The sequence below is a fragment of the Notolepis coatsorum genome (assembly GCF_963971535.1).
Source record: "Notolepis coatsorum genome assembly, chromosome: 1".
NCBI lineage: Eukaryota > Metazoa > Chordata > Actinopteri > Aulopiformes > Paralepididae > Notolepis > Notolepis coatsorum.
In genome coordinates, this window is record NC_140165.1 from 19,465,725 (window position 1) to 19,485,595 (window position 19,871).

General features: G+C 43.0%; 1 protein-coding gene across 1 annotated transcript; it reads right to left on the reverse strand.

Moving 5' to 3' along the window:
* Positions 1-665: 665 nt before the first annotated feature.
* On the reverse strand, positions 666-18,563 carry LOC311228045 (charged multivesicular body protein 2b-like). The gene is made up of 6 exons (XM_084313946.1): positions 18,447-18,563; positions 15,087-15,178; positions 13,204-13,398; positions 11,415-11,517; positions 9,345-9,451; positions 666-5,196 (listed from the first exon to the last, which is right to left on the reverse strand). Exons 1-6 carry the CDS (start codon positions 18,475-18,477, stop codon positions 5,083-5,085), a joined length of 642 nt encoding a protein of 213 aa, XP_084170072.1. The 5' UTR covers positions 18,478-18,563; the 3' UTR covers positions 666-5,082.
* Positions 18,564-19,871: the final 1,308 nt, after the last annotated feature.

A 19,871-nucleotide genomic window follows, 5' to 3' on the forward strand; every position in this document is an offset into this window, starting at 1 on the left:
ATCCAAAGCGACTTACAAGTTCATTTAAAGCAGACACAATGTACCTATATCAGGCCATGCCCTCTTTTCTCCATCCTCCAATCACAACTGTTGTTTCCCTCTGACAATAGCTCTGATTGGATGATCAAGAACGGAGGGGGCGGGGCTTGATATGAGGCCAATTAGAATGATTAGTTTACTCACAAATGTGACTTAAAGCCATTATGGGTAGCAATTTACCAGGCGATTCTCTTGTGTAGCATTCACCGTCCGTGTGGTATAGACTCAACTAGGGATGAGGTTAAACGGATGAGATCAGAACAGATTCACCTCTTTTTGAGAATTTCTTTCCCTGAACCCCTGTATAGATTTGGGGGATCCTGTCAGCTCAGTAATTAGGCTATATTAGTACATGCAGAATCAGGAATGCCATTACTGGATTTATGCAATTTAATTTGCACTCATTATGCATATAAAACAAATACAAATAATTAACCACTTATATTATCTGACTGTGTTGGCCATGAGCCAAATAACAACAAAGAATATCTCTGATTTAACAAGAAAGAGCAGAGCACGCCTTTCATAAGAGTAGAAATAAATTAAGTTTATTTAGAAACACACTAACTCTTTATTTTTACAATACATTTGAAATTAAATAAAAACATTGAAATGACACTAGACCCACCTCCCTCACAAAACACACACGTTAATGAAGAATCTAAATAAATAGAATCCACATCTCATTCTCACATGAATATTCAGGCTCATACTTCAGACACCTTCATTTGGCGTCTATAACAAATGATGCAAACCATAAGTGAAACAAAACTCCCAACGGAGCGGATGTGCATTCAGTTCAGAACAGGGTCTGCATGCAACCAAACTAACAGCAGTTGAGAATGGAGTCATTCAGTCACTCTCTACTATATTGTGTTCTGTGTCAAAACTATTATCTCAAGCTATATATTTGAAAGTCAGGGACGGATGAGTGAAGGATGAAAGATCTATCTCAGGGTGCGGAGCCTGAGTTACTGTTCTCCGACGGGTCAACGGTGATGATGAGTGCATTATTCACGCCCTCCCAATCTAATTCATAATGTTATACATCCGCATAGCACGCAGGCACAGCCATACAACATCTAGGCCCCCGTTTATTAACATATGATGCACCTTGTTAAAAATGGGCTGTTTTCAAGGAATTCCAGGCCGTGACTTTTTTTTGTAAAAAAATCAAGCACTTTAAGCACTTCAAGGACCTTGTGCGAACCCTGCATACACCTTGAATCACTCGTCAACACCACACTCCAAATCAGTATTCCAGATCTATTCATCGAGTGGTTCCTCCTCAGTTATCTTCGTAGATGAAAAACCAGGCTCTAGTTATTGAAACGTTAGTCATCTGGGATGAGGCAAACATTACCAAGTAGAACTACCGTTCGTGTTCCCCTTCAGCGTCAACGGGTCGTGTCCCAGGGCGGCCCAAAACAAAAAATAAGGCACCAGGATGAGAAGGCAGAATACAGGATTTGACAGCTGCGCTTAAAAAAAAACTTGGATTGTCATCGAGCCCAATTGACCCATCTCAAACCCCGCCCTCGTTTCTTGATTCTCCAATCACAACGGTTGCCTCCCTCGGGCCTTATGTAACTACTAGAGCCTGACCGATACTGGATTTATTTGGACCGCTAAAGATATTGGGGAGTAAAAAATTACAATATCAATATATTGGCAGATATTCTTATATATACAGTATATAAAGTATATATATAGTTCCTCACCTTACTTCTTCCACCCTCAGCCATCTGTGTGAGACCTTAACTGAATTATATTTGAACCAAACCAGTTTGAATTTTCGATGAATTTATCTTTATATCTAGGTAATATATACCTAACTAAGAAAAAGAAAATGCAATGAGTGAAGTCACTGACAAAACGTCCGATATCCTCTCTACTAACTTTAAACCACTCTCTACTCAAGCAAGCTAGCTATGAGATTGATGCAGACAGTACTGCTGAGTCTGCGGACAATATTGTAAACAATGAGTATTATGGCTGAGTTATATGTAAACAATGACAGAGTTACATGCTCTGCTGGACAAAAACTGCGATGACCCCATTTCTAAATTACCCCAAGCATTTTCTCTGCATTATGTTCTGTAGAAAAAAAAATCATATCAGCGCCTGTCGGCCAACATATACGCCAATACCAATTATGTCTGTGATAGGGCCAACATTTACTGATGAATCGGTCGGGCTCTAATAACTACCTTCAAACACTGGATGAGACAGGTGAAAATAAACGATGGAGTGATTGGTACTTTCTTTTTTTGGTACAGAAATCTTCTCATATCCCCGTCCCAATTCCCTCCACGGATCTGAGACCACTAGGTCATGGCTCTTTAAGACACTCTCCCTCTTGTTTACACCTAGCCTCTCCTGTCAGATCTGCGATGAGTGGAATGCGATGCACCCAAGGAGACAATACCTCCACCACCAGGTCCTCTCTCTATGCTCATATCCTCTGGCACAAATCTAAAATACTTTTACACTGAAACGACAACGCCACCATTTCTCCAAATTTGTAAACAAATCGTATACATGTTTTGTAAATTTTTTGTTAAAATCCAGAAATGGAGATAAACATTTCTCAGTTTTAATAAATAAATATTGTATAATAATCTCAAACATTTTCATATAAATAAATGTCTGCTTTGCTACTTGACTGATATAAACACAATAGTCATTCCACATATACCCAGTTCATGAACACCTTTACAGTATCTCTTCTAAACACTGGGGTCTGGAGGGATACTTCCCGGTAGGATATTCCCGGTCGGTCATTTCCGGGAAAATCACCCGCTGCATAGTAAGTGATGTGTTTACATTACCAGCAGCAACAGCGGTTTATTTGGAATAAATAAGAATGTTTAAGATGGAAAGCAAGTAAATGCAGTGTAAAAAAACAAAACAGGAATGACCACTTATAGATAGTCGCCAAAACAATCTTACAGATGACCAATTTAAAACCCTGATCTTACAGAGGACCACTTTAAAAACGCTAATAACCTATATTAAGCTGTGTTCAACAATCTCTGCAAACCAGTGAGCGGCTGGTTAACATTGATTATTGCCAGAAGATATTAGCACAGGGGAGAAAGCCTCTGGGACTGAGGGGGCAGGCACGTCCTGAACTCTACACAGTACAGTGCCACACACGCACACAGGCAGGCCACTCTCCTTCCTTAAAGGAAAACTCCAACATTTTGGGAAATTAGCTTATTTGGCATCTACCCTGGAGTTAGACGAAGAAGATACATACCCTTTTTCTTCTCTGTGCATGCAGTAGGAGTAGGAAGACGTGCACCGTTATATATATGTACTGGCGAATCGCGTCTCGCTCTTTCGCCATATTGAGATATACCTCATCTCCAGTACCTACTGTACTTCATTAACGAAAACAAAGCACCCATGCACTTGACCAGGCCCCGCCCCAGTGTCCCCCTATAAGGCACCGGGCAGGGTCACACTCGCCCTTCCTCTTTTTCGTTTTCCATCATGGACGTGCATTGCATCCCATGAACTAGCCGTTATGAAATGCAGAGAGAAATTGAACAATGTTGGGTTTTCGCCGGAGATTTGCCAGCCCCTGGATTCTTCTCGGCATGTTCCAACAGCACGTTGGGCCTGTCCTGGGGTTTCCTCGTCTTCTGACAGCGGATTGAGGGACGTCGCGCGATGTTTAGCTGTCGGGCTAACTCGCGCTCAGGTAGGCCCTGTACCATCAGGCATTAATGTTGGCGTTGGTAATACTGCTTGTTGTCCTGTGAGACAACCGAGTTGTGTATTGGCGCAAGGGGCAGGATATCTGGGTAAACGTGACTCTGAGTTGGACGTTTTCCCGGCTATCCTGGAGCGCGCTGCTAATGCTAATGCTGTAATGCTGGGTCACTGTCCCGTTGTTCCCCGCTGTGGGCTGTCACCGCTTTTCCCTCCTCTTAACCGGTTCATTGATGAAGGTCAGTCGGTAGCTAATGTGGGGGGTTTTGCTGAGACTTATTTACCGTTTTTCCGGGTAGATGGGCTGACAACAGGGCGCAAGGCAGGTGTACCCTGGCTTGAGAGCCAGGTAGCATCGATCTTTTGCCCTGGCAGGGTTGAACGGTGTCCCACCCCGGAAGCAGACACTTGAGAGCAAGTCGGCCCGGCAGGTGGCAGTATGGACTGATGATGTTTATACCGCCACAGGATGGAATTTAGCTGCGGCCAGTATCATGGCTCAGCTGACTGTTTTTCTGTCCACATTGGTGTCGAGTAGTGGGGCTGCAGGGCCAGCTGACGCTGAAAACATTGTGCGTGTTTTTGGGGTTATAGAAATCTTGAATCAGTCGCAAGCTATAACCGCAGGGAGGATCAGGATGCTATCAACTCTTATTAATAGGCATCTCTGGTTGGAACAGTCTTCCCTTAGGGAGGAGGAAAGGTTACTTCTCCTTAGGGCTCCTCTTTCCGCGGAAGCACGTTGCCTAGGCTAACCGGCCATGTCCGCTTCCATTCATTGTGCTAAGCTAGGCTAACGTGCAGCCAGATAGCTTTCTACTGAACGCACAGAGAGGAAACTGGTTTCCATCTTCTTGTCTCTCTCTAGAGAAGACGGTAAGCTAATTTTTGTTGTTAGTCTTTTTAATTGTTTTTATTCATTTTAAATTGTTTTATTCATTTAACTTTTGTCTATATCTCCTGTAGCACTCTGAGATTCTCACGAATGTAGAGTGTGGTACAAATTGAATCCATTATTATTATTATTATTATTATTATTATTATTATTATTATTATTATTATTATAATTTCCCAAAATGTTGGCGTGTTCCTTTAAGTCTTGTGTAATTATACCCACAGCCCACTTGTACAGTATGCATGACAGATTTGTCCCTTGTCACGACATCTTCTTAGTATGTGTGTTATTGACCTATCTTGAGCCCCGCCCTCGTTTCCTGATCCTCCAAATCACAGCTGTTGAAAAGAGGGCGGGGCTCGGGATAAGTCAATTGAGTTTGTAATGTACGTGTCCAGGCACAAACTGTGTGTGTGTCTTAGTGATCGTTAGTCTACTCCCAGGGCTTTGAGCTGTCTCTCGATCTCTTCGTCGGAGATGGTGTCTGATTTGGAGGTTGAGGCGCTGGGGAGGTTTGTAGACGCCGATGGGGCCTTCGACATCTAGAGAGATAGGAAAGAAATTATATATATAATATATTGTTTAAAATTAATTTACATACAATTAGCGGTGAACATTTTCTATGGCAAAAAGCCATGCCTCCACTCACCGTCCCAGAGTGGATGTTGGAATCCCAACAGTTGTGTTTCTGAACTGGTTTAAACCCTCTCAAAAGGACAGGGGGGGGGAGAAATTAGAAATAAAGGCATCGAGACTAAAAGCCCATACGTGATGAAAGCGATAACTGACGCGCCTCATTTGATACTTCTATGGCGCACTGCAGGCATCAGATGAGAAATGCCCACTAGTTTATTTATAATAAAACACAAGACACTTGTGCCCTAATGATAAGGATACACGCTCAATGAAGAAAGTTCAAGAAACCCATCCCCCTAACAAAAACCTATGCTAATTAATCATGGGGGAGGGGGCAAATAAAAAGGTCATCTCATGTGTGTAAATGTGTGTGTAGGGGGTGTGGGTGCAGGTGGAAATGGTAATCAAATGTGAGGCCAGGGTTATCAAGTGAGGATATAGGCAGCGAGAGCAGCACATCACCAGGGTTATCAAGTGAGGATAGATAGGCAGCGAGAGCAGCACATCACCAGGGTTATAACCTCCAGTCACTGGTGTTTAGTGAAGTTAGGCCCACGACACCTCAGGAAAGTTCCAGCGTCCCAGAATTAGCAGTAGGTTTGGTATTGCTATATTAATTGTGTAGCAGACGGGCAAAGTTGTATTTTACTTTCACTTTCACTCTCTTGCACGCCCTAGGAAAATTATACGAGCGACTTATTTGTTTGGGTGTGGAATTAATTACACCTGCATGGTGGGAATGTAATGGCTTATAGCATATTGAAAGGCAGTGTGTATAAAACACCACTGTAAAGGCTTATAGCATATTGAAAGAGTGTATAAACACCACTGTAAAGGCTTATAGCATATTGAAAGGCAGTGTGTATAAAACACCACTGTAAAGGCTTATAGCATATTGAAAAACAGTGTATAAACACCACTGTAAAGGCTTATAGCATATTGAAAGACAGTGTATAAACACCACTGTAAAGGCTTATAGCATATTGAAAGGCAGTGTATAAACGCCACTGTAAAGGCTTATAGCATATTGAAAGACAGTGTATAAAACACCACTGTAAAGGCTTATAGCATATTGAAAGACAGTGTATAAAACACCACTGTAAAGGCTTATAGCATATTGAAAGACAGTGTATAAACACCACTGTAAAGGCGTATAGCATATTGAAAGGCAGTGTGTATAAAACACCACTGTAAAGGCTTATAGCATATTGAAAGGCAGTGTATAAACACCACTGTAAAGGCGTATAGCATATTGAAAGGCAGTGTATAAACACCACTGTAAAGGCTTATAGCATATTGAAAGAGAGTGTGTATAAAACACCACTGTAAAGGCTTATAGCATATTGAAAGACAGTGTATAAACACCACTGTAAAGGCTTATAGCATATTGAAAGACAGTGTATAAACACCACTGTAAAGGCTTATAGCATATTGAAAGGCAGTGTATAAACACCACTGTAAAGGCTTATAGCATATTGAAAGAGAGTGTGTATAAAACACCACTGTAAAGGCTTATAGCATATTGAAAGGCAGTGTATAAACACCACTGTAAAGGCTTATAGCATATTGAAAGACAGTGTATAAACACCACGGCCAGGTCTATGAAGTGGACATTAGTTGATGGCATGTGGACATACAGACAACAAGACAACTGAAACAGACTGAAAACTGATTAACTCGAGTGAAATCGGAGGACATGGCTTGTGCAAATGTAGCTACTAGGGCTGCAACTAATGACTATTTTGGTAGTCGACTAATCTGTCGATTATTTTTTCGATTAGTCGACTAATCGAAAAACAATTATAAAAAAAAAAAAATGTGAAAGTGGCTTCTCAGCTCTGGTCCAGCTGAAGACAGAGCAGAGGAACAGATTGGACATTGAGCATGACCTCAGAGTTGCTTTGAGACTCTTGTCAGGACCAAACAACATCCCCAGTTATCCCATTAGTTCCCCCAAACTTACTGTCGGTCTGTTATGTTAAGCTAAGAAATCTTCAGCTGGACCAGAGCTGAGAAACTTTCACAAAGATAGGTAGTGCAAAAAAAATAAAACAAAAAAAATAATATTTTTTTATTTTTTTTAATGACTAATCGACGCAACAATTCCTCGTCTGCGATTTTTTATAATCGACAACGTCGATTATGTTGACTAATCGTTGCAGCCCTAGTAGCTACCACCAGCAACACGGTCTGATATTCTGTATTTTTAAGCGGGTGATAGTTTTGGTAGCCTGTAGTTTAGCAGCCTACACCACAGCTAACCTACGCTACGTGTTGATGCTGAGAGAAGTGTTTCTACTAGGAGAGAAGTCGACGCTCCTTTACGCGAGCACAGCCAGCAGGACTTTCATGAGCCAAATAAATTACAGAACGTAGGCTTCCCAGCGCTAATTATACACTACCAGTTTGAGCTTAAAATAACATTTAAAACCATGCTGCTTTAATATGCCCATCCGCGCCGGTTAAATGTGGATCACGCCGTGATTGGAATTTGAGGGGAGAATCCAGCTTTGAGGTTCGGTCACTCGAGGTGCCACTGCCTACAAGATGACGTTGAGGAAAAACTGTTTACGCTTCACATCGGACACTTGTGTGTCCTTGTTGGTGAATTAGTTCAAATAAACTTTTTATATCTATATAAAACTATTGCCTAAAGGTACTACTCTTATTACTTGTTACTTACTGTACCTTAGGACTTTAGAAATACATATATTTTACATTTAAAACTGGCTAAAGGAACAAGTGCCATCAGTTTGAGGCTTGACTGAAGGTCATTCCAAGACCACGGACCAAAATAAAAAAAGACTCCTCTTTCCAGCCTCAGTCCGCACAGCAGGTACGTGGAGCCGTATCCAGGCACTGGATCTGAGGTTGTAAGAGTCGCAAACTGGTAAAAATCTGGCACATATATACAGTGGTAGTTTGTCTAAAATGGCTTTATACAATGAAATAAACCAGTGCTGCATCCTGCGCATAGTAAGTGAGGACCATCCAGTTAGGCTATACCAGGGGTCGTTTTTTTTTGTTCTCTTATTTTGGAGACCGATGTCATACTGTGACACTGAAATGAAAAAATATTTCATCAACTAAAATATTTAGTCAACAAAAATATTTCATCAACTAAAATATACAGTACATCACACCCCGCGCCTCTCCCTGCCGTCTGCAAGTGGCTAATCTTGAGTTTCCGACCCCCCAGTAAGCTAACCATGGACAAAAATCCAAAAAAAGGAAACTCTGAGGAAAATAGAGGGTTTAATTCAGATTAATTTGCTTTCACGACTATAGATGCAGGCTTACCTGTATGCCTGATATGTGGTGCAAAATTTGCGAACAACGAAAAATTTACTTTTTATTTTATAGATCTTCCACAAATAAGGGAAGGACTCAAATAGAGCTGCATAGTTCAGGGGTTTATTTCAAAGTAGGTCTACAGATGCTAGTGTTTTTTCTCCTTTTCTGTGTTTTATTTCAAAGTAGGTCTACACATGGTAGTCTTTTTTCAAAGTAGACTACTTTTTATTTTATAAATGTTCCACAAATAAGGGAAGGACTCAAATATACCTGAATAGTTCAGGGTTTTATTTCAAAGTCGGTCTACAGACACCAGTGTTTTGTCTCCTCTTCTGTGTTTTATTTAAAAATAGGTCTACACAGCCAGTATTTTTTCTCCTCTTCATAAGAGTTTGAGGTTTTCTTTTGTTATAACGGGTAAAAACAGCAATAAAAAGTCAAAATTTTTCTTTTTGTTGCTTTATAATCCCATTAATGCAACAAACTGTGTGCTATAAGTATAAAGTATAATAAATCGCAAATTACTTTGGGTATGCAATTGTCAGGCGTGTTATGCTAAATGTGGGGTATGCTTGGGGATATATAAAACGTTATACACGGTGTTATCTTCATTTTAAGGGTAAATAGGTTGTGCGGCTCCCTGAGCATTTTATTTTGTGGGAGGGGGGAAAAGTGGCTCTTTTGATAGTAAAGGTTGCTGACCCCTGGGCTATACAGTGTGCTATGATGAGTCCTATAGGTGTGATTACGTCTTCCTCACCTTTCCTGAGATCTCGATGCCGATCTCGTCGAGCACCTGTGATACGATGCCCTCGGTCTCCTCTTCGTCTCCCGACTCGTCGAAAAGCTCGTCCAATGTGTCGCTGACTAAAAGGAAAGGAACACAGAGAAATAAACCTGGTCAGGGTCATTCTGTGGAAACCAGGCTTCAGTTCCCACCATCATGAAAACAAGATCATCGAGATAAAAACATATATTGTGCCGCTCGCCCAGACACTCATTCCGTCAACTATACTGCCCTGCAGAAGCTAACCGCAGTAACATTTATTTATTATTATTACATTTATTTTCCCCAAATTCTGTTATGGGTGACATTTTACTTTCAGAGTTCAATCTTGCTTTGTTTTAGAGAAAAGGGTATAACAGTAACAACAAAACCACTGGACACAGTAAAAGAACATTAGCCATTTTCTCTCACTTTCACTGTTTGCATAGTTACTGTGGTTAGCCAGTGTTTCCCACAGGATTTTCAGAGACTATGGGGGGTGAACCTCTGACCCTCTAGGGGGGTCCCGGGGCATGCAACCCCCGGAATTTTCAATCTGGTGCACTTTGAGAGCAAAATAAAGAGGCTAGATCTATGATGAACTTTGTGCTCAAAACACAAAATCGACTTGAGTCTAGTGCTTCCCAATCCTCTCCTCGAAGCACCCCAGCCGTTCCATGTATTTGTTAAATTCCACCACCAGCACACCTGATTCAACTTAACTAGCCCTTTATTAGTTGAATCAGGTGTGCTGGTGGTGGAATTGAACAAATACATGGAACGGCTGGGGTGTCTCGAGGAGAGGTTTGGGAACCAAACATTTGAGCCATCAAAGAAATGAAGCAAAAGTGGTTACCTGTGTTGAACTGGTTTCTTTTTTAGAAAATTAAAATATATAGTGGATTACTATTACGACTACTACCACTGCCAATACTACTGATACATCCCTATTGGCAAACTTTATATTAAAAAAATAGTAAAAATAAAATAAAAATAAATAATTTTTAAAATTACATTTTTTTTGGTTCATTATACAACTGTGGCGGGACTAACCACTAGGCCACGCATTGTGCGTATGCTCCTGGGTCAAGCATTGAGCAGCTGTGACGGGTAGGCTTGGGCTGCGTGGCCTACTGGACAAATCACATAGCAGCTCATATCTCCACGTTAGGTTTACACAATCATTGTGAAACTTGGTCCAACAACATGACCTCTATTAGGAATAATATTCACAGTGACTCCTACACACTAGACGACATTCTATAGTGCAGGGTGCACCACTAAAGCAGCTACAAGGAGGATTTTAACTAAATATATCATCACCATATTGGTTGCGATACCTTCGTGTATATAACAGTAAACAAATGTAGACCATTGCTGAAACAATTGGTAGCCTGATTCTCGTGATAAGACCACATTTCTCATAAACCCAGTCAACTTCCTGTTTTGCCATTAGGTTCCGCCTTACAGCATGAGAAACTGTTTCGATGAGAGAGGAGAAACTAAGAAGCTTTGCCAATTGTGAACGTGAAGTTATTTTTGTAGATAAAGCTAGTTTTGTTTGGAAAGGCTTCCCTTTGCTCCGTAATGCAAATGCATTCACTCCTGTGGATTCGGCCCAGATGCACGATATCAGTAGACAGGGCATTTTACTTTTTAATACCACTTGGAGCCAAATTGAATACCAATTTTACAACCATACTAGCAAAAAATACAAGCTCTCGCCAGACACACCAAGCTCCCGGTAGCCCAGCAAAAAACAATGACTTGAATACAAAGCCATTTCTTATATTTAATCCCCCCCCCCCTCCAAAAAAGTGTAATACCTGTGCAAATGAAATGTACGTTTTTTAATGTATTTTTTTAACGTTTTTATACCCTGGTCGAAAATAGAGGATATCGATGGCAGTCGCGTGAATTGGATTTCAGTCTCATGGTGTTTCTACAGTCATCCTGCCAAGGTAGGGACATTGAATTTACGAGGATATAGTGATGTCAAAATCTTCCTAGTAGCTGTTAAGTGAGCAAGCAATGTTACGTCAAAAACCACGCTGGCAGACTCACTCATTTCCTCCGTCATCTCCATCTTGGCGGTCTCTTTCTGGAAGTTCTGCATGGTCTGGAGGGTCTTCTGAGGGTCCATCTTCTTATTGACAGCCTGCATAGTCTGGAGATGGCAAGGCTTTGGGTCACTGTGTTGATTGTGTATAACCAATCTCCCAACATTTTGGGAAATCCCACATGTATGTTTTTTATACATAAGGCAGTCCTAGAGAAGCTTCCCCTATATCTTTCCAGTCTCATTTGCTTTGCCTCTAGCAGCTACCATACCAGGTCCACAAGATGGCTACTTTTAAAAACTCCCAGAATACACACTGAACTAGGAAGGACAGCTTTTTCCTCGCTTCGCACCTTGGGCATGGAATGGGCTACAGGACCATATCCACTTAGATACCCTGGTCTCTCTTGGCGAATTTAAATCTCTGTTATATAACTTCTTACAAGAGACTGTATTACCCTGTATTATACTGTCATACACTTTTACTATCATGTAGACCAGTGGTCACCAACCCGTCGATCACGACTTTCCCTGTAGATCTTTCCCTGAATTTTTAGATCTTTCCCTGAGAGTCCACATTACAGTTCTACTTTTGTTTTGATGTGAAAAGTGATGCTGCATAAGATGACTGCACTTAGAAAGTACACATTACAGTTCTACTTTATAAAATGCTAATTGTAAATATGTTTGTCAATGTTAATAATATGAAAGTCCACATTACAGTTCTACTTTTGTTTTGATGTGAAAAGTGATGCTGCATAAGATGACTGCACTTAACACTGACTGAGAAAGTACATATTACAGTTCTACTTTATAAAATGCTAATTGTAAATATGTTTGGCAATGTTAATAATATGAGGGAGTCCACATTACAGTTCTACTTTTGTTTTGATGTGAAAAGTGATGCTGCATAAGATGACTGCACTTAGTACTGACTGAGAAAGTACATATTACAGTTCTACTTTGACGTTTTAATGTTGGACCAAAGCATTGCATGTAATTAGAATACAGGCAAATAAAAGTAATTTAGTTTAAAGTACAATCTTGGCTGTCTTTTTCTCTCAACGCTTCAATAGGTAGATCTTGCCTTCACCAAAAAAAAGTGATCTTGGGCTTAAAAAGGTTGGTGACCACTATTCTGTTTTGTGTTTTTGTGTTTTATGTGATGTATTGTATATTGTATGCATTCTAATATTATATAGCGTTACTTTTCCTGATGTTTTTGCTGTGGTATCGTTTTAGAATCGGTATCATGATACTTAGGCTGTATCCGCATCAAAGTCTAAATGCTGGTATCGTGACAACACTAGTACTGACCAGTGTTGTAGTACTCGAGTCCAGGACTGGACTGATTTTCAGGACTCGTGACCCGACTTGGACTTGAGCACCGATGACTCTGACTTGGACTCGAGCATTGACTGCATTCTGACTCGGACTTGTTAATTGATAAATATTAGTTTTTTCTTTTTCTTTTAATAGGCCATAATCATTTGGCATAAGATATTGATGGCTAGTGCATTTGTTTGGCTATTGTGTCACAAAGTAAATAAACTCCCTTTGAAATGGTGACCGCTGTGTCAGTTATGTTTAATGTAGACCTTTTTTTTATTTGTATGTCAGCTCTGTGACTGCCAGAGTGGAGTGGACTCAACCTTGACGACTCGGACTCTGACGGGTACTCGACTCCGGCTCTTCTTTGGTGACTCAGACTCGAACACTGGGGACTCGAGACTTGACTCGGACTCAACTACAACACCGGTACTGACGCACAGCAGCAACAACACACTCACACACCTTGGTGGTGGCGGCCATGGCTCCGGCCATCTTCATCTGGGAGTGCATGAGCTGCGTCTGCGTGGACATGGAGGTGACCTTGGAGCTGATGGCATAGGTGCGGCTCGTCTGCTTCCTCAGCTGCACCAGCTGCTTGGCCAGGAGGGTGCAGGCCTCCTTGTTGCCCATCTTGGCCATCTTTTTGATCTCCATTTCCTGGAAAGCGTTTTTAGATGTAGACACAGGCACTACTGAAACGAGGGCGTTCGGATGAATTAAGACCGTCAAACGATTAGTCTACAACGTGCAGTGCCGGTTAGCCTAGGGCATTGTCCAACTAACACCTCTCCAGAAGGCTAACCGGTCATGTCCGCTTCCATTCATTGTGCTAAGCTAGGCTAACATGCAGCCAGATAGCTTTCTACTGAACGCACAGAGAGAAAACTGGTATCTATCTTCTTTTATTTTTTATCCACTTTCTCCTTATTTTCTATTTTTTCTCCCATCCCAATTTCGTGTTTCCAATTCTCCCCTCCCGTCTTGAACGTTGCTCGCATATGCCCCCGACTGGTCGGTTGTAGGGAGGATAGAAGCCTTGCATCACACTACCCCCGCCATTTCCTGTCTCTGCTGTGCAGGCGTCCCCCAACCGACCTGTAGGAGTCGCTGTCCACAACGTCCAGATTACCACCCATCGACTTCCACCCGCTGACTCTGCCAATTGAGCCAGTATGACGGCCGGACCAAGCCGGAGGCAACGCCGACAGCCGGATTCGAACCCGGTGTCTCTTGCGTTGGTGACAAGCGCAATGTCCGCTGCGCCACCCAGCCGCCCCTAAGGTATCCATCTTCTTGTCTCTCTCTGGAGAAGACGGTAAGCTAATTTCCCAAAATGTTGGCGTGTTCTTTTAAGCTATTGTTTTTGGACATGCAAAGGGATTCCTCCAAAAACTAGGGTTGGGTACCGTTCACACTTGAAACGATACCGGTACCAGATCCTGGAATTCGGTATCGGTACCCAACGGTGCCTTTGTATTACAATACCTTTTTTTTTTTTTTTTTTTTTTTTTTTTTTTTTTTAAATAAGTCCAGACTTCTCAATTTCAACATTGTTATTTATTTAGAACATTTTGTTATAGTATACTATTTTCGAGTATATTACACTTGTATACTAAACATGTAAAGGTATCAAAATGTGGTACCGATTGATTGAATCGGTACTCAGTAGTACAAATGTAATTCGGTTGGTAGTACCCCTAAAAAGTACAGAGTTCGTTACCCAACCCTACAGAAAACCAATGTACAGCAGCACTACTCGTCCGTTTTTGTGATGGACAAATCTGGCTGCTTTGCAAATAATCATGTGGTAGTGTGTTGTATGCATCCCCATGTCCTCATGTTGTGGACAGTCCTTCCTCAAGTGAGGTTACCGTCTGTCAGTAGCAACAGTCAATGAATGATTTAGGACGATTTTGAAAAATTCAAATCGTTTTTTTTTTTTTTTTTTTTTAATATTCACCTTTTATTTTACAAAAAGTGATGTTTGGTGAAAGTTAGATTTGCACTTTATTAATCCCAATAGGGAAATTCATTCTTGTTTGATGATCAAGAGGCAACTTTTATTTGTTTTAAGTGAAGTTTGGTGAAAAAGCATGTTATTGCACTATTAATCCCAATAGGGACATTCATCTTTGTTTGATCAAGAGTAACCTTTTATATTATATATCAAAAAAACAAAGGTTATTTGAATGATTTCCTTGGCGTTTCTAGTTTAAGAGAAAAAAAACGATTAAAATCGTAAATCGTATTTAAAAAAATAATAATCTGGGATTTTCGCCCCCGCCCTAAATCATGGCATGTTGTGGTTGTATGGGCAGGGAGGGTGGACAACACTGTTAACTCACCAGTTGCTTTTCCTGCTTCTCCAGACCAGACCTGTCTCTGGTAATCTGCCTCTGGGTTCCTCTGAGCTCTTTCGTCTGTTCCCTCATCACCTCTGATCACAAGGGAAAGAGAAGAGTGAGCGACCCAATCCAAGGCACAAACAAGGCATACACATAATACCAGAGAGAAAGAGAGAGATTGGGGATTTTTATAGCATGTCGGTGAATGAATGAATGAAAACTTTATTCAACAGATTGCAGAATGGGTACAATACAGTATGGCTCAATACACACAATTGTTAAAGGGATGCAGACCAGAGAAAGACGTTTGTCTTGTTTACATCAGGGTCCCCCATTTGAGGGGAACAAATTATGCAATTAGGCCTAAGCATAATGACGTTATTTTGAGTATTTGAGCTAACGTTAGGTCAAACTGTCGAGTTCAGATGTGAGGTTTTGATAGTCTATCAGTGAGCTGGATGCAATCCTACCTGGAGGGGAGAGAACAGATGGTGGAGGTAAACGGTACCCTATCCCCCCCCCCCCTCCGAGTGAGCTGTGGTGTTCCACAAGGAAGCATACTAGGACCGCTACTGTTCCTAATTTATGCAAATGTCATGTTGTCAGCTTGTGACTGCAACTTGTTCCTGTCGGAACTAGGCAAAATCTGCATATGGCTCGCTGATAACAAACTATCATTACACATGGGCAAAACAGAGTCCATTCTCTTCGGTTCAAATAACAAACTCAGCAAGACCGACGGCTTCTCAGTTACAGTGGGTGACAATATTGTCACAAGGAAAGATGAAATTACCTACCTGGGTTCCATCCTAGAGGCTAATCTTTCCTGTGACAAAATGGCATCCAATGTAATAAAAAAAGTCAACCAACGAACTCGATTCTTGTACCGGATCTCCTCTCTGGTAAACAAAAATACCCTGAAGACTCTGGCAGGAGCACTCATTCAAGGGTACTACGACTATATGCTTGCACCTCATGGTACCAAAGCACCTCAAAGGCGCTAAAAACAAAATTACAAACATCTCAAAACAAACTGGTCAGACTACTGCTTGACCTTACTCCTAGAACCCACATCACCCCTGCCCACTTTGACAACCTAGGATGGCTTAGAGTAGACGACAGAGTACAGCAACTTGCAATGGGCCTGGTCTACAAGATACAATACACGACCAAGGTACCCATGTACATGTCAAAATACTTCCCAAAGGTCAGTGAATACCACGATCACAACACCAGAGGGAGCTCCACAAATCATGTTAAACCCAGATTCGGCTCAAACAAGGGACTAAACACGTTTCGCAATTATGCCACATCAATGTGGAACGCCCTACCCAAAGCTGTAAAGGAATGTGAATCACTACCCACTTTCAAAACCACTCTCAAAGAACACCTATGGGAGACTGCAATTCGAAACTGGCCCCTGTAAATGTCCTAACCCAACCCCCTCCAATGTACAGTAAATGACCAAGTATGGTTGTCAATATTCCAATGTACAGTTTTGCTTGTACCGTGTGTCCCCCCCCCCACCCCACCCCTCCTACCCAATCAATCAATCAGGTTATCCATTATCCCATGGGTGAAATGACTCTTGAACCATGTCCATGTTACAGTTCAGCCAAGAGGACGTCCCTGGTCTTGCACACTCGTTAATGCTAGACCAGCGGGTTAGCCAATGTTTACATTTGCAAATGCTGCCCAACCGAACGCCTTCCTGAGTTTAGTGAACCAAATTCTTCTTCTTCTTTGGAATTTTATTGGCGGTTGGCACATCCTTCAGGGTGCATTACCGCCACCTCCTCTAGCTTGACACGGTCGTAACGTTACAATACCGCCATCTTCTGGACCCCTTTACCTCCCACAATGTCCATTCTGCGTTCACCATCCTGAAGTGCAGCTAACGCTGCTTCCTCCTGACTGAGTCCCCCTCCGCGAGACATGCTTCGCCTCCCGTGGCCTGACTCTGGACTACTCGATCACTCACACCCCCCTTCTCTAACTCTACTTGATCACCCACCCTCTTTAACTCCCTTATAACGTCCTCCACTGTCAACCCCTTCATACCCAAGTGTCCCACTGCTGCTTGAACTACCAACTTGGTCCTATCTGTCCTACCACTAACCATCGCTGTTGTAATCACTACTCCTGCCACAAAGGCCACTATATCCAACTTCTCCCCCCACACCCTCCTTTTCTCCTCCTGAACTTCCTCTACTGTCAGATGCCCTTTTCTAAAACCCTGTTCCCTATCTTGCTTTCCCTGATCCTTCTGCACTATCCTCACTGCCAACTGCCCTTCTCTAAACCCCTGTCCCTTGTCTTGCTGTCCCTGTCCTACCTTCCTAGCTGCCTCTGCATATGAAATCCTACCTTCCCTTCTCACCTGCTGGACCACTACCTCTTGTTTCATCGCCTCACAACCCCAATACCCTACATATGCTTCCCACCACAACTACAACACCTCGGCTCCACTCCCTGTTCACACTCCCCATACTTATGCTCCCCACTACATCTACCACATCTCTGCCCCTTCCTACACCCCTTAGCTATATGTCCAAACTCCTGGCACCTGTAACACCTCAACGGTTTCGGCACAAACTCCCTAACCCTATACGCCATAAACCCTAAAAATACCACTTTCGGACTAACCTCACCCTCAAACTGAATGACTATCGTCCCTGTCTCCTCCTTCTCTGCCCCTCTCTTCATCCTTTCTACACTCTTAACTTTCCCATTACGTTCGTCACTCCTCAACTCTCCTAACAGCTGCTCTTCACTAACCTTAATTGGAATTCCACTAATCACCACCTTGCAACCACCATCCCTTTTCTCCCCTACTATCGCTACTCCACAGACCTTCACTTTGCCAATGCTCTTTATTTCCCTGGCCTTCCCTACCTGCACTACACTTACACATCCTATAAACAAGTTCCCATTCCCTAACATCCTGACGCAAGTCCTCATTCCATTCCGCTCCCATCTCGATTTACCCAAAACCCTGGACAGTCTTCCAGTGGACGGGGCCAATCACGAGGACGCCACTCTCCCAGCCGATAACATGCATCGTTCGCCTTCCACCACCGCTCACTCCCCTTCATGTCCGATCGCCACCCGCTCCACGTCTCGCCATGTAAAACCATGAGTCTCTCTCTAGCTTGCCTCCTTCTCCCGACTTGTACAACCGTGCCCCCTTCCTCCCCCTCCACGCTAGTGAACCAAATTAGCGAGCTAGCTTGATACATACTATCGAATTACCTTCACCGAGTATAACGTTAGTTTAGCTAGGTAGTATTAGCTGACGTTAACTGTTATCTTTAATAACTTTGGCGACCGGTGGGTTAGTGAGTCAGTCCTTTACGTTACCGTCAGGTGTCTTTTTCTTGAAAAACGACATGATGTATTATTGTCGACTGCCCGTTGATCCGAGGTGTGCAGTTTCCCTTCGCGATGCTCCAGCTGTAGTTGTTGTTGTTAGTGTTTTCTGTTTTGGACGAGTGGCCTGCGGTTCTTCTACCTCTGATGTCCGGCAGTCTGGATGCCTTGAGGGCACGTTGCTGCCTCCCACAGGGCAGAAATATATTCACATTTGTTAGACTATCTCCATGGGAGCCGTCCGGTTGGCGTGAATATTTTCCCTAACGGGGTTGCACTTCCGCGTTCGGTTTGCGCGATCTGATTGGCCACTGACGTTTCTGGTCATGTGACATGTGCGCCAATCGTGTGACGCCTGTTTCTATCACCGGTTAAAGTGGAAATGAAGCAGTGCGATAAATACATATTCATAGCATCACATTAGTATTTAGATAAGCCACAGAAGAAGTCACGTTATAAAAATAAGCAGTTTCTAAGAAAAAACGATTTGTTGTGTACATTTCTGAAGCATTTAGCATTATGGGCGCGGCCATTTTGTTGCTGACGTCATACCGGGGGTTGGGTGTATACACTCTGGTTAGCTGCCTATATTGAATGGGTCAGTCAGCAAATAAAATGTTGCCTACAAAACAACGGGACCGCGGTGGTTCTGTTTGTATTGCTCCTGGCTGTTCAAACTAATTTTACCATGTGAGAGAGAGGAAAGTTGGTTAATTTCCACAAACTACCAGTGAAAAAAACAGTGTTGTTGACATGGCTCGGGCTGGCTGCACCCAGGCGGCGCGACCAGCCTGTTGGACAGGGAAGGAGGATCTGCAGCGAACACTTCATTGCCTCGGATTATGTTGTTGGGGTGGGATGTTTGTCCAGAAGACCACTAATCAGCTGAAGCCGGACGCGGTTCCCTCGGTCTTCGACAGACAGACCGGCGTTAGCTCTCGGGAGCGATCGCTAGCTAGTTGGCACCAGCCGGGGCCCGGCGTTAGCTCTCGCTAGCTAGCGTTAGCAACCGGAGCGTCGCGGAGCATTCAGCCTGCTGGCTACACAGCTTGTGTAGCCAGCAGGCTGAATGCTCCGCGACGCTGGTTGAAGTGGGTCTAGGTAGCCAGCAGGCTGAATGCTCCGCGACGCTGGTTGAAGTGGGTCTAGGTAGCCAGCAGGCTGAATGCTCCGCGACGCTCCGGTTGCTAACGCTAGCTAGCGAGAGCTAACGCCGGGCCCCGGCTGGTGCCAACTAGCTAGCGATCGCTCCCGAGAGCTAACGCCGGTCTGTCTGTCGAAGACCGAGGGAACCGCGTCCGGCTTCAGCTGATTAGTGGTCTTCTGGACAAACATCCCACCCCAACAACATAATCCGAGGCAATGAAGTGTTCGCTGCAGATCCTCCTTCCCTGTCCAACAGCCTGGTCGCGCCGC

What these genes read in the sequence shown, in the direction of transcription:
- LOC311228045 (XM_084313946.1), bottom strand. Translation starts at nt 18,477, where the DNA reads ATGTCGTTTTTCAAGAAAAAGACACCTGACG. An exon ending in CCATGGCCGCCACCACCAAG is followed by an intron (nt 11,518 to 13,203) that starts GTGTGTGAGTGT and finishes TGCCATCTCCAG; the next exon opens with ACTATGCAGGCTGTCAATAA. An exon ending in GCATCGAGATCTCAGGAAAG is followed by an intron (nt 5,197 to 9,344) that starts GTGAGGAAGACG and finishes CTATCTCTCTAG; the next exon opens with ATGTCGAAGGCCCCATCGGC.